Genomic DNA, 27,818 nt, shown 5'->3' with positions numbered 1-27,818 from the left:
CTTTCAATATGATTCGCCCAACCAATTACTCAGTATTAGAGTTTATCATTCATATTCCTCCTTATGTATTTACGACGGCAAAAATAACTTATTTTATTTTATTTTATTTTTATAAGTGAGATCATCGATGACTTGGCTTTTTATAAGCTAGCATTGATTATTGGGAAAATCGCACTTTTGGTCCCTCAGTTATTGCCCGATTTGCAATGTGGTCCCTCACTGCTAATTTTGGTTAATTAGATCCCTAATAACCTTAAACCCTAGTCAATTTAGCCCTCCGGTCAAATTTACCTCTAACCTCAGTTAAGACCATGGACTGTTTGGTAATTTCGCACCCCTTATTTGTTTACTTGGATCTGATTACGCAATGCACTCCCACTTTCACCCAATTTCACATTTCATTTTCACCCAATTTCACATTTCACTTTCACCCTAGCCCTAACCCGCCATTATCGCACATCCTACTACGACGAAGAGGGCGACGCACATCCTACGGTTTGCAAGAGCATGACTAGTAGGAGGATTAATGGCTCCAATACAACTCCTACGTGTAAGTACCCGAACCTTAAATGGCTTTATTTGTACCAGTTGTATAAGTACCCGAACCTTAAATGGCTTTATTTGTACCAGTTGTAAAGTACAATTTTATCTTCTTTTTTTTATTTGTACCAGTTGTAAAGTACAATTTTATCTTCTTTTTGTTCTGAAAAAATAGGCTAGCATGTGCAATGTGTTGGGTTTCTGTGATAAATGCTAGGCTAGCATGTGCAATGTGTTGGGTTTCTGTGATAAATGCTTAGTGGGGACCATTTTATTGTTGAATAAAAGTAGATTCCAGACATTGAAATTGCTATTTGTAAGTTTCTTTTTCGCATGTGTTGTTGGGTTGGGTTATNGTTGTAAAGTACAATTTTATCTTCTTTTTGTTCTGAAAAAATAGGCTAGCATGTGCAATGTGTTGGGTTTCTGTGATAAATGCTTAGTGGGGACCATTTTATTGTTGAATAAAAGTAGATTCCAGACATTGAAATTGCTATTTGTAAGTTTCTTTTTCGCATGTGTTGTTGGGTTGGGTTATGTGGTTATTGCTTAGTGGGGACCATTTGCAGCTGTATGTTACTTTATTGTACCTTAGTGGGGACCATTTGCAGCTGTATGTTACTTTATTGTACCCACATGGAGACCATGGGTAGTGTAGTGAATTTGTATTTATCCCACATGGAGACCATGGGTAGTGTAGTGAATTTGTATTTATTTGACTGTCAATGGATTGTTCTTTTGTTGCTGCAACAGTGTGTAGTGTGAATGAATTTTGTCTTATTTTGCTGCAAAATAGTTTCATTGACCTTTAATTTATTGCTTTAATTTAATGCCTTTATAGATGATGGTGAGGATTCCTCTGTGTTTACAATTAAATTGCATATTGGGGGTAATTTGGTATGGAAGCCAAAAGTAGAGTATAAGGATGGGTTTGTGGAGTATTTTGATCACTTCAACTGTGATGAGGGGAGCTTACTAGATTTAAGGAGGATGGTGAAACAATTAAGGTTTTGTGATAAAAAGGTCCAATTCTGGGTTAAGGTTAAAGGTAGGAAAAATACATGAAAAATTGAACTAAGGAAAGTGAACACTGATGCAGAAATTTTAGGGCTTAGTTTAGAGGTTCCAGCAAACAAGGAGTTGAATTTGTATGTTGAACATCTGTATGATGACCAATGGGATTATGAAGTAGAGATCTCTAGGTCTTTGGGAGATGATGCACTACTGACTAAAGAGGAAGGTGATGGGAGTGAACAACATTCTGACAGGGAAGTTGATGGCCCAAGTACTATGTTCCAAGAAGTAGATGTAGAAGTTAATGGTCCTACTTCTAAGCAGGTGGAAAATGAGGGGCATGTAGAAATTGATGAAGTTGACTGTGTGCATTCTGAAGAAATCTTTAGAAGTTTGGATGGCTCAGATTCTGAGAGGGAATGCAATGGTCCTGAAAATGTGTTCCAAGAGAGAAACCTAAAAAAAGATGGGTTTAAATTTGTTTTGGGAATGATATTTAGATCAGCTTCTGAATTTAAGTGGGCAGTAAAGTATCATTTATTTTCCCTAGTTGTCCCCTTTGAGCCTTGTTTTTGTTTAATAGGTGCAAAAGCACCTAACCCCGTTCTTTATGTTGTTTTTCTTGTTAACCCATCATTTGACCCTTAGCCCTAAGCCATATATTTTCCATTCACCCTTAGAGAGAANTACCCACATGGAGACCATGGGTAGTGTAGTGAATTTGTATTTATTTGACTGTCAATGGATTGTTCTTTTGTTGCTGCAACAGTGTGTAGTGTGAATGAATTTTGTCTTATTTTGCTGCAAAATAGTTTCATTGACCTTTAATTTATTGCTTTAATTTAATGCCTTTATAGATGATGGTGAGGATTCCTCTGTGTTTACAATTAAATTGCATATTGGGGGTAATTTGGTATGGAAGCCAAAAGTAGAGTATAAGGATGGGTTTGTGGAGTATTTTGATCACTTCAACTGTGATGAGGGGAGCTTACTAGATTTAAGGAGGATGGTGAAACAATTAAGGTTTTGTGATAAAAAGGTCCAATTCTGGGTTAAGGTTAAAGGTAGGAAAAATACATGAAAAATTGAACTAAGGAAAGTGAACACTGATGCAGAAATTTTAGGGCTTAGTTTAGAGGTTCCAGCAAACAAGGAGTTGAATTTGTATGTTGAACATCTGTATGATGACCAATGGGATTATGAAGTAGAGATCTCTAGGTCTTTGGGAGATGATGCACTACTGACTAAAGAGGAAGGTGATGGGAGTGAACAACATTCTGACAGGGAAGTTGATGGCCCAAGTACTATGTTCCAAGAAGTAGATGTAGAAGTTAATGGTCCTACTTCTAAGCAGGTGGAAAATGAGGGGCATGTAGAAATTGATGAAGTTGACTGTGTGCATTCTGAAGAAATCTTTAGAAGTTTGGATGGCTCAGATTCTGAGAGGGAATGCAATGGTCCTGAAAATGTGTTCCAAGAGAGAAACCTAAAAAAAGATGGGTTTAAATTTGTTTTGGGAATGATATTTAGATCAGCTTCTGAATTTAAGTGGGCAGTAAAGTATCATTTATTTTCCCTAGTTGTCCCCTTTGAGCCTTGTTTTTGTTTAATAGGTGCAAAAGCACCTAACCCCGTTCTTTATGTTGTTTTTCTTGTTAACCCATCATTTGACCCTTAGCCCTAAGCCATATATTTTCCATTCACCCTTAGAGAGAANCTTAGCCCTAAGCCATATATTTTCCATTCACCCTTAGAGAGAATGTAGCATTTGTTCTTTAATTTAGAGGAGATTTATCTTTTTGAGCTTATTGTTGATAGAGTTATTCCTGTTATTTTTGTTCTAGTGTGGGGGTGTGGTGAAAAAGTTGAATAGTTGGTTGAAAATTGAAAAGAAAAGAAAAAGAAGAGAAAAAAAAAAGGGTTGTTATAGAAAAGAAAGAAAAAGAATGATGAATAAAAGTGCAAGTCAAGTTGCTAGAATATTTGTCTTCACCCCCACTAGTTTAGAATGCTCTTGTCTTTCCAATTATGTTTTGCTCTCTTGATTCATATTTTCCATATCTCCTCTAGGTTTAATTGTGAATAGGTGTGAAATTCTCTCTCGTTTGTTTATTTTTCCATATCCTTTCTTTGTTTAGCCACTCACCCTTAGCCCCATTACAAGCCGAATAAAGACCTACTTGATCTTAGCATGCAGTTTTAGAGTTGATCTATGTGAGTATGAGGGCATGTCTATGGGAGTTCATCTTAAACCAAGTCTTGCATAATCTTAACTGAGTACATGTGCATACAGGGTTTAATCTACCTAATTTCGGGTGCTCGGTTATTGGCCTGAGAGTGGAACTCACTTGTGATTCTAAGATGATTCTTGAAGCAGGTTAGGTTGTACAAGTTGGTTGGTGGTGTGTTCGGTTGAGCAGGAAGGTAGTGTGATCAGTTGCAGTGCATGGAGGGTGGATTATCCTAGGTAATTGCTTGAGGACAAGCAAAAGTTCTAGTGTGGGGGAGTTGATATCTGCTATTTTGTACAATTATTCACCCCTTATTCTAGTTGTTTTGAAGGTTATTTTCTGTATCCTAGTGAAATTGGGAATTGTTTGTGTGTTATATTGTCCAAATGTTGAATTATCTACAAGGAACTACAAAGGAGGAATTTTGGAGCATTTTGGACAAGTTCTGGAAGAAAAGGGAATTACAAGAAAGAAAGGAAACAAGAATACAAATGGGAAAAGGATTAGAAGTTGCCTAATGGGCCAAGACCCATCTATCTCCTATATATTCTACCTATTCTCTACAGTTGAAGGAGGTTCCCTTACAGAGTTCTGAACCCTAGCTTTTAGTTTATATTTCTCTAGCATAGTTTAGATTAGTTTTACATTAGATTATTTACTTTCAAGCTTGGAATCTTGGATTGAAGTTGGATTTGTTCTTTATCAGTTAAGTTTCTCTTCCCTTTATATTTCTTGCAATGTTTATGGTTATTTATTATTTTGCTTTGTTTAATTCCATCATGCGTGAGTAATTCGCTTATGGGTTTGGATTATTGCAATGTTTATGGTTATTTATTATTTTGCTTTGTTTAATTCCATCATGCGTGAGTAATTCGCTTATGGGTTTGGATTAGGGATCCATTGTTAATCTTGATGTTCGATTTATGATTAATTGCATAAAGGGATTGAATCTTTTACCTATGGTTTATGTTGATTTGGGGATTTCTTTTCACTAGTTATTGGTTTGTGGCCAGAATTAATTGCTAGTTTAGGAGAGGGATTCATCACAACGATAGTTGGGTGGAGACCTCGAGCCTTACCAATTTCAACCTAATTTTCCTGCTATGAAAGTAGAGGTAATTTTGGGGGCTTACAATGCTTAGGTGCTTAAGGTTATGATTGATGCATCACGACAGTGGGGCAATCTTAGCCTAATTCTCTTATTGATTATGAAAGTAGCTGAGTAGAATTCTTTTGTGCATTGCCCATATATCCCTTGGTTAATTATTCCTTCCCTAATTCTGAGTTTATTAGAACATCAAGGTTACAATCCACCTAATCTGGCCCATACCTTTTATCATATAGTTTTCACCTTAATTAATTGCTTTCTTTTATTCCACATCATTCAGTCTCTGTTACTTGGATTCTATAAATTCATATACTCTAGTGCCTGGTAATTCACACAGTTTCGTGCCATAACACCAATCCTCAGCGGAACGACATTACACCCTTTTTACACTCATCATTTGTGCTCATAACATTTTGGCGCCGTTGCCGGGGATTGGTTTATTTGGTTTTGATTGTGTGATTAATTTCTTACTAGCATTAGAGTTAGTGAATTTTAGGAGATCAAGTTTTATTTTTGTTTTATTCTTTATTCGAAAAAAAAAATTATTTGCACTAACCCATAACTTGTTCCTTCCAAGAGTGTTTGTGGTTGTGTTAGGCAGCAGGTTACCTTCCTTTTATGCACACTAGATCGAAAGGGAGCACAAATCTTCGTCCCTACGATCTAAATCTTGAGAGGAAGTTAAGGAATCTTCGTCCCTACGATCTAAATCTTGAGAGGAAGTTAAGGAGGGAGAAGCCCTACGATCTAAATCTTGAGAGGAAGTTAAGGAGGGAGAAGAAGGTGTTACTTGATTGGCTTCGGAAGTTAAGGAGGGAGAAGAAGGTGTTACTTGATTGGCTTCGAGAGTTTCAGGACTTCGAAGTTGACATGGAGATCGGAGCTAGTAGCAATACCGGGCAACAAGCCCATACTGGTATTAACACACAGCACCCGGGGCAGAGGGAGACAGTTGGGGACAACTCTGGAGCTCGTGCTGATCCCCAAATTCCAAATGTTCAGAATCAGGCACAGAACTTCAGGGCTGATCCAAACCCAAATATCAATGTTGGGGGAGGATTGGGTGCTCAATTCATGCAGCAACAGCCTGTGTACCAGCAACCAGGCTATGAGGTTGGGATGCAAAATCTTCTCCATCAGATGAATCCCAACCTGTTTCAGCAATTTGCCCAAGAATTTCCACAGGCAGAGCCAATGGCAGCACATTTAGCCCCTGAGTTTACTGAAGAGGATTGCATTGTGTACCCAGGAATTGAGGAAAATAATTTTGAGTTGAAGACTCAGCTCATTCATATGGTCCAGAATAATCAGTTTGGAGGATCTCGGGTTGAGGACCCGAAAACCCATATAGTTCATTTTGACCGTATCTGCCAGACCATCAAGATGAATGGTGTTCCTAGTGAGGCAATCAACATGACTGTAACAACATAGAAATGCTTACACGTACTCCATAGCGTGGGCAAGCTCTAAATCTCTTTCCTGGGTTGGGAGAACTCCACGACATCCTTACCGGAGCGATTTCGCCACACCAACAACGCACTTCTGGAATCCATTCGACTGAACCAGAGTTGTTTGAAGACATGCCCTTGCAAAGCTCGTCGCCCTCTTCGTCGTAGTAGGATGTGCGATAATGGCGGGTTAGGGCTAGGGTGAAAGTGAAATGTGAAATTGGGTGAAAGTGGGAGTGCATTGCGTAATCAGATCCAAGTAAACAAATAAGGAGTGCGAAATTACCAAACAGTCCATGGTCTTAACTGAGGTTAGAGGCAAAATCTGACCGGAGGGCCAAATTGACTACGATTTACGGTTATTAGGGATCTAATTAACCAAAATTGACAGTGAGGGACCAAAAGTGTGATTTTCCCTTGATTATTTGTGAATTGATTATTTACTTTGCTATTATTCAAATACTTACGTCAACATATTGAATAATTGTAAAAATAAGAAATAAAAAAAATTGTTGCTTATCCCAACTATTTCGTATAGTGTTTTAACTCAAACGATGTGACGTATTACAAATGTTATAATATTTTCTATCATTGACTACCTACCTTCAGAAATTTCATCTGAAAATTGGAGCCTTAGGGACCAAATATGTAAAACGTACATATTTTGACGTTGCAGCTTAGTCCTGATTATGACGCATGAAACATTTTTCTTTTAAATATTAAATATTGTATGAATGAAAATAATTACATTTGAAACACTCTAATCAAGTCAGCGGGATAATTAATTTGGTAATTATAAACCTCCAAATTTGAAGGTTTTTCCAAACTTATTTTCAGAACATTAATTAGTAGACTTTGAGAATCAGATTTTTATTCACCAATTATCAATTTTGATTGTATAATATATCAAATTTATCATCTTAACTAGAAGAATTCGAATTCACTTTGACCCAACTTAAATCAGAAATGAACCCCATACAAATTAATGCCTGAAATGACCATTAAAAATGTAAATTTATGCTAATTTTTCTAACACTTATCTTTTAAAAAGTATTAGTAAAAATGTAATATTTGTTTATGCATATATAGAAAATATTACATGTTACATAACTAACTAATATATGTATGTATGTCTGTGCAGATGTTTACTTATAATTTAATAGAGAAGAGTTAATGACATCTAAGATCCTTCGAGTTTGGTAGTTTCGTCACTTTTAATCATAAATTTTCAAATTGACCATCCCTGGTCTTTTAAGTTTTGAATTTCAATCCACCATGGTCCCTCCATTACTTTCAGCTGTATAGGCCGTAAAAAATAAGGACAAAACCGTTCTTTTAGTTCAACACAACCCAATTTCGTATGTTTCTCTGTAAAAAAAATCTCTAATTAAATATAAGCATATTTAATTAAAACTGTGATCCAAAAATTTGACATAATCTAAGAGAAAAAAAGCTTAAATTCAAAACTTATTAAATGTGATTTATGTAATCAAATTACGAGTTTGTTTGGGCGTATAGGTATTACATCAATCAAATGTGTAAAGAAAAAAAGTTGCATCATTTTTCAATTTCGTTAGGACTAAACATGGTGGAATTATCAAACTCGAAAAACTTAAGATGCTATTAATTCTTTAAAGAAAATAATGAATATCTTAGTAGCTAGTAGCTTTCAAGTTTTTATTTTTTATTTTTTATTATTTTTTTATGTAGTAGCTTTCAAGTACTGTAAGTTGTTGGCTGTTTATTTGATGGGCGGTTATATTCCTTTTTATTTATTTTTTAATGTTTTCTTGATAACTTATGCTTTTTTTTTTTAATTTTGTCAAACTATATCCCTGGACGTATGAATTTTCTCTAGACTTATGAGGAGGTAAATCGATCGAGCTAACTGTACACTTCTGCGTAATATAATGTAATTGAGAAGAAACTTTTAAGGGAAAATCGCACTTTTGGTCCGCCAATTGTTGCCCGATCTGCAATGTTGTCCCCTATTGTCAATTTTAGTTAATTGGGTCCCTAATAGTTTTAAACCTTAGTCAATGTAGTCCTCCGGTCAGATTTCTCACTAACTAGTGTTAAAACCATGGGCAATTTAGTAATTTCACCATTACACACACCTTAGCTCAGCCCTTGCCTTTCACTGCCAATCCGCCATTTCCGTTCATCTACTGGTACGAAGACGGCGATTCCATCGAAGAACGGGGATTCGATATCTCTGCAACCAAATACTCCCCAATCGATTCCATCGGCAAAACATGACTCCCATTTTCTGAGATGGAAGCTTAAGATACGTCGTACCCAAACATCACCTGAACTCCACTCATAGCAAAGGAGAGCGTCGGGATTATGAATGACTTCCTCTACAAAATCCGACAGCCAATCACCTTCTTCTCTGACGCAGTTTGTTCTATACCAGTCCTTGCCATCAGAATCCCAACAACCCCAATACATCATTGTTTTACCACCTTACCCTCGCCCTCATCCCATCTTCGACCGGAGCTGCCGGAACTTCCTCCTCTGCGTCTCAATTATCATTCTCCTCGCCGTCGCTGTGTTCTTCCTCTGGCCTTCCGGCCTTGATGTCTCCGTCGCTGTGTTCTTCCTCTGGCCTTCCGGCCTTGATGTCTCTGTCGCCCGCCTCAAGCTCAAAGGCTTCAAAGTTGATGTCTCTGTCGCCCGCCTCAAGCTCAAAGGCTTCAAAGTTCACTTGATTCCACTTTTGACTCCCCCAAAGTCCCAAACTTTTCCATTCTGAATTTTCCTCCAACCTTCCAAAACCGCCTCTCTCCTCTCTTCTCCTCTTAACATTTTACAAGCTCTGCCATCTATGGCGGTCAGAATTTCCATTGAGGCCACCTCTCGAACCGCCTACAACTGTCAGTTCTCATTAGTCCGCCCCGCTACTCACTGCACTCCACCTCTGGTCGGCTCAGGACAAGACTAATTAAACAATTAGAGCAATGATGAATGTTTAGGCCACCTACAGTCTTTCCTGGAAAGAGCGCAGGACAAGACACTGCACACATGAATAACTTTGACTGACGTTCTCCATGCAGCAGCAGCAACGCGACTCCACCCTCTGTTCCGGCAAGCAACGCAGCAGCTATGGTGGAGCTACCTCTCGTCTCTGGTTTTCCCTGTTTCTCCGGTGTAGCGTGGCGGCAGCTCGAGCGGTTGTCTCTGGCGGGTGAGTCAGAATTGTGAAAGTCTCCCCTGTTCTTCGCGGCGGCAATGGAGGATTCCGAAGGCAGCTTTGAGACCTCCTTTGACATTTTTCCGTTCGTGAAGCAGCCCTCCGGCGAGTGGATTTTAATTTCCCGATGCACTGTTATTCTGAATAGATCTAGTTGTTGCGAGTGAAGCTACGGGTAAAATTGGTCAGAAGAACAGTGGTTGCTTCCCAGGCAACCCCTCCGGCCAGCTGAGAGGGCAGATCTAGTTGCCTTCCGGCGTACATGTGTAACTCTGAACAGAATAAATTAGGGTAAAATTGGGTGGAGTTGTGAAATTACCCAATTGCCCATGGTTTTAACACTAGTTAGTGAGAAATCTGACCGGAGGACTACATTGACTAAGGTTTAAGACTATTAGGGACCCAATTAACTAAAATTGACAATGGGGGACAACATTGCAGATCGGGTAACATTTGAGGGACCAAAAGTGCGATTTTCCCAACTTTTAAACACGGGAAACTAATGATAATTATAGTGTATGTATTAGTTATACATAGGGTCAACTAGCAAAGTATTTCCTCAGATCAATATTCGTGTTCAAAAAAGTAAGAATAGCAATAAGGGTACTTGTCTCACCTAAACCCTAATATAATGGGTTTGAATTTGGGATAGATGAATTTAGGAATTGAGAGTACTATTCGAGTCAGGTTTGGATTCAACTTCTTGCACTGGACTCGTGTGTGTAAGAGTTTTAATCGGTGAAGCGGGTCGAATATTTGATTAATGGATCACATATTAGATTAATGGGTCGAATTTTTGACTTCATTAATAAAAAAAAATTGACATGTCAATAAGTTACAATATGCAACGAGTTTTGAGTACTATTAAGTATTAACTCTGTTACGAGTATCTGTTCATAGCTACTTTCTCAACCAAAAAGAGAAAATATCACTTCCACTAAGACTCAAACTCACCTCCTCCCATGTGAGAGTGCAACTGAGTGCCACTAGACCACAAGGTTCTTGACAATTTTCACGGTTTTTAAGACTGAAGGAAGAGAGAAAAGGTAGGTGAGAGAAAACAAAAGTTCATTTGCAAAGTTTGTTTTTGGAACAGTAATTTACTGATTGTTATTCGCTAGAACATTAGAAGTGGTGTGCGTTTCGCCCGCCCAGCCAGGCGCGTCAGAAATCTTTTTTTTTTTTAATGTCATATCAGTGTTTTTTTTTTTTCTTATTCTCTTTCCATCTTCTCTTTGTTTTTTTTTTTTTTTTTTTTTTTTGAAAACTTCTCTTTGTTAATCACACCTACAAAAACTTCTCAAAAACCACAAAAAGACTTCCCTATTAAGGATGCTAAAACACCCCTAAAGTCCTACTTGACACAAATAAAATTAGAGGACGGGGAAATATGATTGAAATTCATTACCAATCCCTTGCGTTATAAATTTGCATGTGAATGTGAATTCAACACGCATGGCATTTTCCTGTTCACAATCAAAGAGTTAATTAGACTCTCTTAAATCTTTTTTTTTTCTTAAATCTTTTTTTAATAATTCAAAAATTTCAACTTTATCAAACTATATCATGACTCTTATGAATCCGCTTCAAATTCATAAAGAGATAAATCGAGTTAATCTAACTCTAGACTCAGCACAAAACTATACACTTCTACGTTAATTAATTTATTGAAACTAATTAATTTTTTTAAGACAAAACTAATTAATTTTACATACCGAAAAGGCGAAAGTAAACCTTTTTTCAGTTTTTGTATTTCTGAAGTCAAAAACTAATAATATATCAAGATACGGGGCAAGTGAAAACTTCAATGAGCATAGATGCAGGGGCGGAGGCACCTTATGGGGTAGGGGGCCCTAGCCCCCCCCCACCCCCAACCCCCACCCCACCCCTTACCTCACCTTAAAATATTTTAATAAATATGTATGTATATATTGATATAGTAGCGATAAATACACTTTCACCCCCCCACCCCCCTTCCCCCCTAATTTTTTTTTTAAAAATAATCTATTATGTTTATATTAAGTGAACTCAAAATATATAAATAATCTATTATGTTTATATTAAGTGAACTCAAAATATATATATAATCTATTATGTTTATATTAAGTGAACTCAAAATATATATTAAAGTTTAAATTCATTAAATAGAAAGAAATAAACCAAATAATTAAAGTCACCATCTTCTTTTTATCTTATTTCTTTTAGGCTAAAGTGTCATCCCGCACCACGAATTATATTGGATTATTCATGCCGCAACTTGAACTTTCATAAGGTTTATTTCGATACACAAACCATTACTTTTTTTTTTCATCTAGCAATTTTTACAGGTTACCTACAAGTTCTAGGTAATCTATGCTGACTTGGACTTTTTTTTTCTTTTTTCTTTTTTTTTTGTTTTCTTCTAAACCTTCTCCAGCCCAATAATCGATACCGGAACCGTAAAATTAAAAAACAAAATTATATTTAGCTACTGCCAGTAGGCAGTAGCCAAAATAATAATAATAATAATTTATAATATGTTTTTTAATAACAAAACATATTATATATAAGTATATATATATACAAAATAAAAAATTCATGTTGAATCGGAACCGGAACCTTATAAGGTTCCAGTTCTGGTTTGTGTAACTTTGGAACCGTGAACCGACGGTTCGGAACCGGAACGAACTGCGGTCACCCCTAGGCAGGTCGTCGATGGGCTCGGCGCACGCTGCCGCAAGGGAGGAGAGGAGCAGTGGATTGTGGAGGGGCTGTTGTGATTTGGTCTAGTGCGCACTGGTTCGGCTGAAGGCATAGGGGAGGGGCAGCGTGAGGCGTTGATTTTTGGAGTTTACTTAAAAAATTTTGGTTAACTTAAAAAGAAGATCCACATAAGCTAATTACATGTGTCATGTCATCATAGTAACCTGGTAACCTGTAAAAAATGCTAGATGAAAAAAAATTAATCGTTTGTGTACCGAAATGGACGTTATGAAAGTTCAAGGTGCGGCATGAATAATCTAATATAGTTCATGGTGCGGAATGACACTTTAGCCTTTCTTTTATCAAGATTTTAATAATGGAGGGCATCAAATATCTATTTTATTTTAAAAAATCCCCAAATTTGAGATATATGCTTTAGTTTTATTAGTTATGTTGATTAATTAATTAATGATTTATTGTGTGTTTTAATTATTTATTTACACTTTGAAGATGTACATTTGCTTGTTTAAATAATTACTATTGAAATTGTCAAAAATTAATATTGATTGTTTAATTTGTGATATTGATTTTTGTCTTTATCTCTCAAATTTTGAAATATTGTTAATCAGTAAAATGAATATCAATTAATTATGAAAAAATTTGGTGACAAAATAATTGACAAAACTTTTTATTTGATAAAAATTGACAATTTATATTTAAATAAATGTTATTGTTCTTGTTGTTGTTGTTATTATTATGATATTTTGTGTTATATGAAAAAAATCTAAAGTACTGATCAACACTCATGTCAATTTACTCATATAATTATATATAGTACGGTTAATTATAATGTTGACTAACACGATAAATTTTCTCTAGCATATTGACCCCCCAACTGAAATTTTCTGGCTCCGCCCCTGCATAGATGTGTAAGTAAGTTGTTGCATTAAGGCATCTAAACCCCAATTAGTGACATTAATTGTTTTCCTAATTTCTAGGAACCTGTCAATGTTTTTTTTTTTTTTTGAAAAAAGGAACCTGTCAATGTTATTTGACTTGAATCATAAACACGATGTCTACGCTCATTTGAAATTTAGCCAAGCAATATTATACACCAATAGTTATACAATGGACTTGGATCCACATTCAACCCGTCACAATTTACATATCAAATGCTCACAATTCAAATTGTGAATATTCAATATATAAATTGTAAATATTTAGTTGTGAACCTTCAGTATATAAATTGATAAGTAATATACCCCAGGTATATGGTCTGAAGTATTTGTACGTAGATTATATACGAGTACGAGTACTAGGTCCTATAAAAGGGACTTGTGCCCTTCATGTTAAGGGGATTCCCTTCTCTTCCTCTCTCTAGAAGAGAGACCAAAATATACTCTCTCCTCTCTCTAGATAATTGAAGAACTATCAATAAAAGGGATGAATTGAGGGATTTGCATGATACTTCATATACAATCTCTATACATATTTTGTACTCGCGAATGCATAGTAGAATTAACACTATCATAAATTATGAACATTCAGTATATAAATTGTGTATTTTAAATCCAAATTCACCTTGCAAGGTAGACCCAAGTCCACATAATAACACTCATCCCCTAGTGATAATTGTAAAAGTAACATTTTTCTTTTATCGCTTTCAAGCTTGTCTATCTCAACATCAACATAATCAATTTTAAAATCGAGAACTAAATTTCAAATTACCATTATATTGAAGGACTAAAAGTAAAATTAATTTTACATCAAACATGCTAATTACCCAAGTTGGTGTATTTTAGACCCAAGTTCACCTTGCAAGGTAAATCCAAGTCCACAGAATAACAGTCATCCCCCTAGTGATAATTGTGAGGAATACCTGAATCCTGATAGTCATGAGGCTATCCTTCACATCTAAAGGCAATACAAGTAGAGAGATTGATATAAAACAGAAACCTCAACATTCATCAATGGAAGTAAACTGAGTATACAAGATGTCACATGCTAACTCCTACCTGGGTAGTATGCACTAACCTCCTATCCTGCTACACATTTTTTTTTCATGAGAATTATGGGATTTAACATGATTAGTTGCAAATGAAGTTCATACATCTAAGGCACATACAATACCAAGAGAAGACAAATGGAAAACTGGAGGGCTTTCGAGCTCTTCACAGTGATGCTCCTCTTTATATCTTTTTTTTTATATGTTTGCAATTGATGTTGATGGAACAACACCATGGAGATTCTTTTTGTTCTATTACCTCCTTACCCTTCGTCGTCATAGTCTTCTTCCTCTTCTACGATGGTTGAGTTGAACTGTGCAAAGTGAAGTGGGTCGACAGCCATCCTGTCGATTTCAGAAAGCACAGTGCCCTCGCTGTCTTTAACATCAGGAGGCACTGATAGCGAGGAACAGGAAGCTGCTGTTGCTGAACACGTGTCTGGTTTCTCAGCACTCTCGTCTAAGCTGATGTTGGGATTGATACTTTTGACAGCTGATTTGTCGTCACCATCTGTTGCGTTAGGATCCTGTCTCAGTGGTTCCTTTGACTCGAGACAGGTTTCCTTCGACATCCCAGGGTTCGGGTTCTGTGTACAACTTTGCTGGACAGAAGCACAGGAATCAGATTCAACGTCACGATGATGAGCAGGCTCCCTATCAGCACGACGCCCACGGCCCCTTCCTCTACCCCTACCTCTTCCCCTGCCACCGCTGCTTGCAGGGCATGTTTCCTGCACTAATTGATTGTTATTAAAATGTGGAAATCAAATTTGTCTATGTGATGTCTCAGCAATGAATATTAATATCAATGAGCAAAAATCCCAATTCAAGACCTACCACTCTAATGGTATGATTCCGATCCTACAAGGTCTAAACATCACATTATTCAAAAAAAAAAAGAATCAAAATAAGTTGTATAAACTACCTAACAGATGTCTACAAGAACATTACAAACTAAAATGGTCTCTAATAAGGAGGCAGAAATTTTTGAATACTAATTCTCAAAGGAAGGGGAGACCTTTACGTTTATGCAACTAATTAATTTTAGACAATTGGATCAGTTTTAAATTGAAGTGGCTCAATCTAAGCCACCTGAACAGGAGATGGTCGTTTATGTTTGATGCAAATAATTGTTTTAACAGTTTATCCCTGAAATATTTTCAATATCAAACATCATGGTATTTAAGTTACAAGAATCTAATAGACTGTATTACCGTCCTGCTCCTTTTGGACTCATCATCACTGTCATTTTCATCCATTGCAACTTTCCTGGTAAAATGTAGTGTTTTTATTTAGCATGAAATGTTGCAAAACTAAATAGGAGTGACAGACTGGAGTAGAATATTAACATAATAACATTAGACAAAGATAAGAGAATAGTGTGTTTACCTTCGTCTTGACACCTCAGCGCCAGTATCAGAATGGCCATAGTCAGGAACCTTGCTAACAACTTCTCTCAAAAAGTCAAAAACATTGTAGCTCTGCACACAGTGTTTTCTGCATAGATACACGGAATATGAATAGCTAAACATAACATTATAGTTAAGAGTAAAATGATAATTTTTCCACTTACAGCTTAATCAGTTGAGAACATACAAGCTATAAACCCTAGCGGTTTGGGCAATATGACTATAGGGAGGCATTAGAATGAGTAAAATACAGCATTAGGATAAATACCCAGAACCGATTCTCCTTCCTTTAAATTAGTTATCAATTTCAAGGCACTAAAAGACTTGTGACCTATCTGAAATGCTTCAAGCACAATGTGAATTCCAGACTCTCATTATTCCATCAGATTTGCCAAACTCCATAGTTGTTACGTACATAACAACAAAGTAAATTGATTTCCAAAACAAGGCATCACAGCCAAAAAAGTAGTTTGAGGGAACAACATATCAACATCAAACTCCCTTCACTCTTGAGTTGGAAACACCAATTCACTAGATTAACCATCTACTCAAAGATAACACTTTTATTTGCCAGGAAGATGGCACAGCATTAACTGCAATATAGCTTTATGATTTACATGCACAAATAAAGGTATAGACCAATGGGGCTAGTGTATAATTTAAGGTCCATGATAATCCACATTTGACAATGAAATTCAAAAAACACTAAAATGCTAGTCCCGCAAGATATTAACACGCTTAGTTCTAGTGTGTCTTTTTTAGAGCAATACTGTCATTGAGGAAAAGTACTGTCAAGCTAGAGAAAAACAAACTCTCTCTCTTTTTTTTTTTTTTTGCATAAATTGAAACAAATAGCTCTAAATTTTGGACTCAGTCATTCATCTTCTCTTATCAGATGGTTCCATCCTTTTCTGCATTGCCACATATTGTAACCTCCAGCCCAACCCCTTATTAATGCCACAAACAAACTTTAAGTAATTAAATTTATTTATTAAAAAAAAAAACAAACAAACAAACAAACATAGTCAAGTTCCTAAGCAGCAGCTTAATCTCACTATTCAACTGTATTTGTGAACTAAGAATCCTAAGTTACTTAGTACAGGATCCAACGCCAGATTTCCTGTTAATTGCACATTACTAAATTAGCAGCACAAAGGCATACAAAAATAATTAGGACAGTTAAGAATTGCAAATGAAAGTAAAAATGCAACAATCTCCTAAATCTTGCCAAAAAAAAAGAGTCAAGAATGAAATTTCACTCACAAATGCAATGCACTGACAGTTTTTGCTCCTCTTCTAAGAGTTATGTCATACGTCCTATCACAGAGGTCTTGCAAAAATAACTCCAAGGCTTTAGCTGCATTGATGTTCCAGGACAAAATAAGTGAGAGGATACTAAATGTAATTATTTATTTAAAAACAAAACAAAAACAAAAAAACAAAAAAAACAAAAGTAAAATGAATATCCAAAAAAAAAAACAAAAAACAAAAAAAAAAAAAAAAAAAAAAAAAAAAAAACAAAAAAACAAAAAAAACAAAAAACAAAAAAAAAAACAAAAAAAAAAACAAAAAACAAAAAACAAAAAAAACAAACAAACAAAAAAAAAAAACTAAAGACAAGCAAACTAGTACATGACAAGGAAGGTGAATGAGGAGGAAACTATTAAATAAAATAAAAACATTAACTCATTGATAGAAACTTACATACTAAAACAGGCACTGCCATTGCAATCTTTCCAACATCCTCATCAGCTTGCATAATTTTCTTGATCCGAGCCTAAGCAATTTTTTTTTTCCATTTTTTGTAACAAAAATAAACAGAAGATACATCAACTATAGATATGACATAAGAATGTAACATAATTCAAACAATCATGCACTTCATAAATTAATGCACTGAACTAAGCTCTAGTGCACAACCTAAACGATTAGATCTCCTAAAACTAATTCTTATAATTGTTCTTAGAGTTAGATAGGAGGTTCAACCTGATTTTCCAAAACCTAATATCTGTGGTGTAGAAAGCATGCCATCTCCCATCCCTAAACCCCTCAAATACAATAACAACACGATTACAAATTTTCCTGTTAACTTAGGATCACAAAACTTGTAACTTTACCAATTATCTAACATTAAACCCCAAAAAGATGTTATTATTAAAAAAAAAAAAAAAATTGTTGCCATAAGCTACTGCTTAGTAAGCTAAAAAAAAAAAAAAAGTTGAACTGTGCTAATTGTATGACAAAAAAAGCATTATGTTTTCTGTAAATTCATATACCCTACTGCTTACTATCAAAAGTTTCGAACTTTACCTAGAAATAGCCATTGAGTAAAGCTTGGTAGAACAAAATCCGAAAATTACCCCAATTCAGAATCCAAAAAAGAATAATCATTTCGAAATGTTTAGAGAGAAGAGGACTTACTGCAGGGAAGCGGGTATCGAGTTTCTTCTTCATGGTACAATCACGATTATGCTGATACCATCAAAGAAAGCTTTTGAAATTGGGAGAAGAAAGAATCTGAGTACAAAGCACTGAAGCAGTACTAAGAATCTACGAAAGAAATTAAAATATGATGATAATTTAGAGAGTCGAAATCTGAAAAGCTATAATAATCTGCTCCGAGAGGAAGAGAGAGAGCAGCATGAACCGGAGCGGTCTCGGATCCTATCCGATCTGTTATCGCGGAAACGGATCTTCGAACAGGTAAAAAGGAAGAATAGACAATTAATGATAAAAAAAGGAAAATTGCCAATTGGCCCTCAAACTTTTACCCCAACTAAAATTAAACAACAAAACTTTAAAATTAGAAAAATAGAGCTTTTAAAAAACGTAACGTAACTCTTTAAAAAAAAACGTAGCGTAAGAGCATCCTCAATAGTGAGATTTTTTAATAATTTTTGTAGATGTGATCAGAAAAGATAAAATGGAGGAAAAACAAAACAAAACAAAGATGGATTAACAAAAACAAAACCAGACAAGGTAATTAACGCGCGTGGGTTGCTCTCACGCAAAGACTGTAGTCGAGTTTCCTCCCACCGGCTGGGCCCCACAAGCTGACAAAAAGTATAAATTAGGAGGACTTTGAGCAATCTCTTTCTTCCATGTTGACAACTTTTGTCTCAAAAATCGTGAATGATCCACTAATGTGAATGCTCTAAGTAACTATCGGGAGCAACTCTAACCAAGTTGGTCAATCGATTAGTTTAATAACCACAAAGTTTCAAGTTCGACTTCTAATAAGAATAACCTATTAGCCTTCTTATTTGAGTCGGTTACCTGTGTTACAAGTTTAATAAGTAATAACCACAAGTTTCAAGTTCGACTTCTAATATGAACAATCTATTGGCCTTCTTAGTTTGAGTCAGTTAACTACATGCATCTTAAACCTAAGCCGGTTTACTTCCTTATGGTCCTTTGTTGGCTAAGATCACAATAACCCAATACAGAATTTACTCAATACACATCCTCGTACGGAATAACTGAAAGTTTCTCTTGTCATAAAAACAAATCTCAAATGCATTTTTAAAAAGTAAAATAGAACACCAGTCAAAGAAGACAGTTTAGAAGAGAAGTGATAAAGATTATACAGAATGATCTCAAACCAGATTCTTTACAAGTATGCCAGAGGGTCAAACCATTCTCAGTACAAAAGCCAACTTATATTCAGCAGCAGACAGGTAGCAAATTACCAATGATACATAGAATGAAGAATAACTTAGGATTTGGAAAACAACACTAAGAAAAACATTAACAAAATTTACAAGGGCCTCAAACTCAGAAACAACAAAACACGTTTTGCCGGTACAAATTGCTCTTCAGATTCATTACCAGACGCAAGCTAGCCATAGAATTAACGCAGCCACAGAACCTCACAACAGCTTACTAGAGAGAGCTTCATGGGTCGTTTAGTCATCACTATTTATTTGTGGGCGACCAATAAGCCTGCACTGTTCGGGAAGTATGGATGAGATGACTGTCCCGTTTATGGGAAATAGTTCACCGTCGATGCCACATCCATTGTGTGAGCGCTTCCCGGGCTTAACCTTCACTGATTTTACCTGCATTTCATTGACAACCATTTGGAGTCCATTCGAAAGTAACAAAACAATAATTATTGTTCGCCATAGGTTGGTTTAGTGTGAAACGGTCTCACATAGGTTGGGGCCAAAATCCCTAGCAGTAAAACACTGATTTATGGACAAATTATTGCCTTTGAAAACATCACGAGGATATGATAAAAAAATCAGATAGTTTACCTTAACATATTCAACATATGGCAGTGTAATGTGTCGACCCATTTGCAGAAGCAACAAAAATCGCAAAAGCTTAAGCCTTCCACTTCCGCGGACCAACAACAAATCTAGCATGTTATCATCATGCTCGGCTTTAGGGGCCAAAATCTGCGAGCTCAAACTTTGAACAGTTTTACACGCATGGTTGCATACCAGGACACCAAGAAATTGGCCTTTAGTGGAGACCCATTTCTCTTCCGACTTGATTGGGATCTCTTTCTGAGCAACTTCGATGGTGTCTTCGGGTGGTGGTCCGGGCAATTCAATAGGATTTTCCACGTGAAAATAATAATTAGGTTCAGTGTCCCATCTCGGTTCTGGATCCCAAATTGGACCGGGATCTGATATTGTAGATGAAATATCCTCTTTATCGTTCGTTGTTGCGTTTCCCCAAGAACACCTAGTAGATTCATTTGTAGCGGTCAACCCATTCCATCCTTTATCAGACCTCGACTTCGACCTAGTCCTGGGCTTCGGTGTTGATGCTAGAGGAAGCTGAGGATGGATAACTTCGGGTTCAGCAGTTGAGTTATTGATTCTTCCAAAAGAAAGCCGCTTAGATTTTGAATCTATCCCACGCACATAATCAGATGGCTCGGTGCTACTACAATTAGTATCCAAGTTGGCTCCCGACATTCTACTCGGGCTCATCATTGAATCAATGCTTGATAAGCTAGCAGGTCTAGGAAGGCCTTCCTTGCTCGATCTCCTCATGATGTCCGTGTACAAGGCTGACATATCGATGACTTCCCGATCAGCTGAAGCTTTCCCATCTCTGGTTACTTCCTTGGATGCCGGAAGATATTCAACTTCAAAATTGTACTTTGGCAAACACAGGAATTTGAGGAAGCCGGCAACAAAATAGCGCAAAGGACCAAACCGCTTTTGATACTTCTCAGAAAGTTCCAAAACTACAAGTGCACGAGACAGGTAAGCATAAAATGGACATCTCAATAAATATAAAGTTTGAAACATACAAAACTACTAATATTCATTGTTTGTTCTGTGCTAGAATTAAAAATAGCAAATCATTATACTGTATACTTGTATATAACCGGTTTGTTACTCAGTCATACTTAGATTATGGAAAAGCCAATCACAAGTTTAAGATGGGGTTGAATGCATTTAAAAACTAACGAAACATGCTGCCTATGATTAAAGATACAGAGTATTATTTCATAAACAATACATACAAGTACCAGAACGGCCATAGTCATAAAGCATGTAAACACGGGAAAAGACTAACCATCACTAACAAAGCCAAAGTATGAAACTGTTGTCCCGAAGTGAATTTGACCGCTTTGAACCCACTCAACAGCAAAAACATCTGTTGCAGTAAGACCTCCCTGAAAGGTGAGAAGTGAATTTGGTAATGAATATATAGTTGTAAATAGCATTGATTTATATATGTAAGCCAAGACGTGAATAAAAATGATAATTACAAATACATAAAATTCAAAGATAGATAAAAACAAACTGGATGGCAGTGTTTTCCGTGTTTATTACTACAGTTGACTAAATGGCAAAGGTTTCAAATTTGGATTAGCATACATCCTTTGGCTCATTTATGCTTAGCTGTTGTAACTCTAACCAGGTTTAGCACAGGGGAACGAGGAGAGATAATTGCATTTTATCACTTCAACACAGAAGGTACATTAGGGCAAACAGCTTATTGTTCACCATGGGAAATTATGCATCCAAAACATTATTATACTGGTTAATTTATACCTTGACTATTGCTATTGCAGCAGAAATTGGGTCTCTAACACCAAGAACAGTCCAAACTAAAGAATTATCTGAACCAGCAGGAATGATTCCAATTGGAATAGAAATAGCTTCCTTCTGATTATCCCTACAAAGTAAACCATTTAATACCTGCAGTTTGCATGGAATCATTGAAAAGCGGGCAATTAGTAGTGTCCAAGGAAAATTCTCTTTCGAAAAATATTACTCGTAAAAGAATAAAAGTGATAGGATAACTTAATTAAATTCCTAACTTGAAAGTGAAATGAATAAGATAGCTTCTCAGAATACAAAAAAAAAAAAAAAAACTTGATAGGAAGATTTTTTTATCAAAAGCACATAAAGTGATAAAACAGAAGAAAACAAATACACCAAGTCTGACAAAAACAAAATCATTATACTAGAACCATGTGGGACAAGCTATATTTAGCTGAAGTTAAAAACAGGAGAGAGAGAGAGGGTTTTTTTCTTTCTTTTTACTTGCCAGGGTGGTGGGGGTAAGTCAAGGTGATTTGGTATTTTTGGCAGTGTCAGTGTAACAGGGTTTTTGTCCTTTACTGATGTTTGCAACAATAAAAGACAATCCTAATGCTCCATACTATAGAAACATATGGAGAGCTCCCCAAGGAAACGGATGATAAGATAATACCCTAAGATGAACAAAATAAACGGAAGATAAAGTCACAACTAATGCAAGAACAGTAATCTCTCTCTTCAAAAGCAGTGGATAAAGAGGCTGCTAGAAATTTTAAAATAAACGCGGGGCAACATATACCACCCAAATGTATATTTCCTATAATAACTACTAATTACAATTAATTTTAAAAAAATCAAACATGACAGAAAATGTGTTGTATTACTAACCTCGTTTATAATTCCATCACCTCCAACACATATAATACCTGAAGCATGTTCATATCCAAGAAAAAAGGAAAAATGTTAAAAAGACAAATATCAAACACAAACTAAGTTGAATAGAAGAGCAAATTTAAAATTTTAAAAGAGAGAGTGTAAAAGTAGCACCTACCGTCAGGGCATGTACTGAAGTCAACAGTTGATGCAAGTTTCCGAGCATGACCTGCAGATGTCGTTTTGACCACCTCCAACTTGAACCCAGCAAGCTATTAATTTGCAACCATACAAAATCAGACATATACCAAGAGGAGATTGAAAGTATTAAATCACAACTGCAATGGATCTACTCATAAAAATGGAAGAAAAAAAATTCAAAAGAGCAACTATAACTGATCTGCTCATTTTGCTACTTAAATCTAAAAATACGATGGAAACGAAGTAGTTGTTAAGGGCCTGCAGTCCACCTAAGAAGTAATCAGTCTTTAATCCTTTAATGTGCAGAAATGCTATCATGATATGTCACACTATGTCGGGCCAAGTTCACTAATTTCATATCTAAGCCTTTTCTAATACTCTTAGCATTATTTATCTCTTTCTAGAGTTCCTAAAAATGGCAAACAAAGGAATGGACTGAAAGAGTAATTCCTCATGTTTGTATAAACAGTCTGTCAAGGATTGGTCATGTTAGGTTAACTGTTAACAACTAATCTAAAATGCATTTCTTCAATCCTATCAACTAAAGATTGCATGGAAAATTTAAAGAGAACTTATACAAGATGCAACTATAATTTACCTTGAATATAGGTTCGGCCATGGAATAGAACACTTTACTTGAACGACCACGCCCAGACCGTGGATTCAGTATCACAAGCATTTTAGGTGGCGTTTTGCATCTTATATATGATTCTGGGGGAAATGTGTTAGTAGCCAACTCGGTTTCCTGCTTCTTCGAAGAACCCAAAGGATGGGGCAACAAATTCACATAACACTGCTGATCTGCAAATGCACTAACCCATTGAAGGGCATCCTCTGGAGTTGAAGCCACAAAACGAAAATCCTTTCGGGTTCTTTGAGCTTTCATGAAACAGGTAAGCCCACTCGAGGCTCTTCGGGGATAAGAATGAACTGTGAAATGCCTTAGATTAGGGCAATATGACACCTGCAGGAATCATAGTAGCCAATACAGCTCAAAATCTAGGGATGAATAACTGAAATTTCAAAATTAACTATAAACGGAGCTCACCGAAACGATGTCGTGTAAAGCCAGCATTTCAGAGCCCCAAATCATGGCTTTACTAGTAAGCTTCGCATCAAGAGCATTCGGACATTTAGAGGCGTCTACTTCGCCATTTTTCCCGGCGGCCTTCTTCTTGTCCAGCGTCAATTTCCCCGAAAACACATCGTACCCTAAAAGATCGGAATTCTCGTCCCCCATATCAATCCTGTGCTCCTCCTCCCCTTTTTCCTTCTTAGAATCACCGGAATTGCTGACGTCATCCGAGCGGGCGGAGCTCCTCCCCTTGCTCCTTTTCTCCGGGAAGACAACCGGCGACGAATGCTGCCCCGTCGATATCTGAGAGCAAATGCCAAGACGACGAAGCGACTGCGGCGAAGCCGCCAGCTTCAAGGAATTGTTCTTGGAGAGACTCCCACTCTTCTGCATATCAAATCCCAGCAGATTTCCAGAGTGAAAATCTCACCAAATCCGTCCGTTCAAGATCCCACGCCCCAATTACCACTCCGGATCACAACCGCCCCTCAAGCTCCCCATAGAAACTCAATCTTCCGGATCTTCCACCCAATCTCTTAAGCTAAATTGCAGAAAAACCAAAACCGCCGATTAGGGTTTTACTATTTCTCAGAAAATCAGTGACGTGGCTGTCTGCAACTGCGGCGGCGGTGATCGGCGAGGCTAAACTGACTACTCCGGCGAGAATTTCAGGCGGAGAAAACAGGTTAAGGAGCAGTTGAAGATGGAATTGAAGAACCAGAGAAAATGAAAAAGGTGACAGCTTTAACAGTGTGTTTTGGTAATAGCAATAGCAACAGCATAGCTTCTTTCAGCTTTCTGCCTTCTACCAAACACATACACACAAGAAAATAATAGTCAACATACACCTCCTATCCAATCCAACCTTTTTCTCTTTTTTCTTATCTCAATTCCTTGTATTATTTCACTCCCTTTTTGTTCTTGATTTTTTATTTTTGGGAAATTCTACTACACGTGAAGATGTGTATTGCTAAAATAAAAGGTGACAATATGTATATTTATAATTTCTTATAATTGTATACGTAATTGAATATATGTACCACTAAATATGAAATTTGGAGTAAATTTAGTTTTTGTGTAATAACAGATCTTAGTACTAATTATGCTCTACCCTCTGAGTCAAAATATGATATCTTTTGAGTATGGCATTTGTAGAATTTATTTGAAAAATTTGTCAAAGTCTTCGAAGTAGTAGCAATTGTATTATGTCCCTAAACTAAAAAAAAAAAAAATTAATTAATTAAACCATTGAACTTATAAAACAATTATAATTAACACTTTTAGCATGTTATCGTTATGCAATATTAATATCGCTGGTGTATAGTACAACCTCAAAGTAAATGGAGGTAGCTTTGAACTTATAACATGTATTTTGAGAACAATGTCCCTAATACAAACTTAAAGTCTTTTTCATATTTTGGGATTGTAACTGGTATAACTAGATAAAATATACATATACCAATTGATACTAAACTTTATATAGTTATAATTTTAAACATTATACCATTTTTATTTATTTAAATAATGTACAATTACAGCATGTATAATTATATCTCAATAAATAAGAAATAATATCTTAAAGTATCAACCAAAAAAAAAGTATAAATGAAACAAGTTCAAAGAATACTAACTTGTTAAACCCTTATTCTTTAACCTTCAAAATGATATAATTCAAATCATTTATGAACTGAATTATAATTATTCTCGATTTGTTTAATGTTTCAATATATGCATGTTTAATATGTTTAACTACAATAAATTTATTATTGAATAATACATCAACACCTTCACCAAACATATTTGCCAACAAACTTGTTGATGATATTTTTTTTTAATGATGAAGGGAATCATAACTATTATTTGATAGTTACGCCAAGCGCCATACCCTGCCACCCGTGACATGGCTCTAATACCAGTTGTTAAGATTAAGTGTTTACTATTATGCCAAAAGTTATAGCTAGTAGCGAAGACACAACTTTTTTTTATATACCATTATCACATTTTTTAGAGGCAGAATGCTAGACTTAATTGGCCTTTCACGGGCCTCCGCCCAACATTCCCTTAAACACCAATTGATGAATTTGGTCATTTACCGGTCTCTACTCAATAACATTTAAGTACAAACGTTATGTTTCACCCTCGATCACCCTTTTTAGAAAAGAGTAACAATTGTTTAGTGATGCGGCCTTTGGTTATCATTAATATAAGTTTTATCTTTTAAAAGTAGTGGAGTAGTTATGGTGGGGTTAATCTTTGGTTGTTAACTAGTTTGGTGGCACTAAACTAATTATTAAATTCTTAAAAAAGAAATTATGTTAATTGTTTAGTGTTTATTGCTTGATTGCTTCATTGTTTCAATCATTTGGCAACCTAACTTATCTTCTAATGCTTGCTTTATCTTCTTTTTCCCCTTTATTAAAGCCATATACACTACTGGGGTATGGTCCAACCAAGTTGGATCCTCTGCATAATGGCAGCCTTATTTTAATTGTAAGGTTTTGATGCATAATTGACGTGGAAGGGAAATGATGAAAATGGTAAGTCTACTTTGTAACGTTTATTGATCTATATATAAGTTGTACATGATAAATGCATTGCCCTCAATTAGATGGTTGATTCAATTTTTTTTTTTAAATTGATTGATTGAGGCCAAAGACATTGTGTCCTAGTGGCACCCGGTGTCCCGGTTTACACTCCCACATGGATGATGAGAGTGGGTTCGAGCCTCCTTTGTGCTTCAGTAGGTTGAGAAAATACCTATGAACAGATACTACATTGTAACCGAGTCAGTAGTACTCAAAAAAAAAAATTTGTCTCCACTATTCAGATATGACCATTATGGTTATTAATAAGGTGTCTATAGTCTTCTTACAAATATAACGTACTAATTACTAAATATTTCTTTTCGTGTTGGGTGATTGAGTTGGGCTAATACCACTTATTGTGTTAATTCTTATGGACGGTGACTTGTGGACTAACTCAATATAATTTATTTAGGTTTCAAGAGTAAATTATAATACCTTATACCTTTAGATTAAACTAAAGCATATACACTTGATCCTGATAATCTATTTAGATTTGTCCGGACTAGATCTATTATCCCATCAACTCATCAAATATTATAAATTTTTAAAAACAGTATTATGTACTTAATCTTTATCCACATATAATATAAAATATAAAATATAAATATAAAGCATTGTAACATTTAAAGATAAAATGTTGTTTAATGCAAATTTCTACACCATCAATAAAGTGGAATACAATATGACTTCACTTTTGGAAATGCTTGGTAAGAGGGTGATGGATTATTGTATTAATCAGGATCCAATATAATGATAAATGATTAATGGAGTTATATTGGTATTAGGCTTACAACCTTGACTCGTTGAGTACAATGAGCAATGCATGTCAAATTAAATAATCAAGGATGTGCCAATGACTTTGTGGTCCAATAGCATCAAACCCTTCGTTTTATACGGGAGGTGATAGGTTCGAGCAGGTTCAGGTTGAGAAAGTAGTTATGAGCAGATATTGCATTGTAATAGGCTTATTTATGTCAACTAGTTATGAACAGATATTGCATTGTAATAGAGTTAGTAATATTCAAAATAATAATAATAATAATAATAATCAAGGATGTTTGTAAAGATTGTTGGAAATTCACATGTACACCTACTATAATCATAATGCTTATTTATGCCAACTATTTTTAACAGATTATTTATTTATCACTCAATCATCGTTAACGAGTTGACTCGATGGAAAATGTTTGATTAAAATGTTTTTTATTTAGCGGGTAGCTACCAAAACATTAAGAATTGAAACTAACACTACTAGGACGCAAATGTAATACTTTTACATTTTGATGTAAAAAGTGTTACATTTTCATCAAAAGTATTAGATTTTGCGTTATAAGTAACGTCGACAAGTGTTTGTTACTTGGGAAAATGTAATATTTCAAAAGATATTACATTTTTTTATATAAGTAATAAATATTTTATTCATTATTAGTATTACGGCTTCTA

General features: G+C 35.7%; 2 protein-coding genes across 2 annotated transcripts; both read right to left on the bottom strand.

Moving 5' to 3' along the window:
• Nucleotides 1-14,146: 14,146 nt before the first annotated feature.
• LOC116014678 (dr1-associated corepressor-like) lies at nucleotides 14,147-18,316 on the bottom strand. The gene is made up of 6 exons (XM_031254618.1): nucleotides 18,052-18,316; nucleotides 17,335-17,407; nucleotides 16,894-16,987; nucleotides 15,611-15,718; nucleotides 15,436-15,490; nucleotides 14,147-14,952 (listed from the first exon to the last, which is right to left on the bottom strand). The coding sequence occupies exons 1-6, from the start codon at nucleotides 18,082-18,084 to the stop codon at nucleotides 14,485-14,487; spliced, it is 831 nt and encodes a 276-aa protein (XP_031110478.1). The 5' UTR covers nucleotides 18,085-18,316; the 3' UTR covers nucleotides 14,147-14,484.
• An 873-nt stretch (nucleotides 18,317-19,189) lies between these two features.
• LOC116016408 (sphingoid long-chain bases kinase 1-like) lies at nucleotides 19,190-24,645 on the bottom strand. Its single transcript, XM_031256662.1, has 8 exons — nucleotides 23,764-24,645; nucleotides 23,314-23,679; nucleotides 22,693-22,786; nucleotides 22,530-22,567; nucleotides 21,651-21,797; nucleotides 21,169-21,268; nucleotides 19,887-20,833; nucleotides 19,190-19,688 (listed from the first exon to the last, which is right to left on the bottom strand). The coding sequence occupies exons 1-8, from the start codon at nucleotides 24,181-24,183 to the stop codon at nucleotides 19,536-19,538; spliced, it is 2,265 nt and encodes a 754-aa protein (XP_031112522.1). The 5' UTR covers nucleotides 24,184-24,645; the 3' UTR covers nucleotides 19,190-19,535.
• Nucleotides 24,646-27,818: the final 3,173 nt, after the last annotated feature.

The sequence above is a fragment of the Ipomoea triloba genome, chromosome 4 (assembly GCF_003576645.1).
Source record: "Ipomoea triloba cultivar NCNSP0323 chromosome 4, ASM357664v1".
Taxonomy (NCBI): Eukaryota; Viridiplantae; Streptophyta; class Magnoliopsida; order Solanales; family Convolvulaceae; genus Ipomoea; species Ipomoea triloba.
This window is presented reverse-complemented; position numbering and strand designations above follow the sequence as displayed.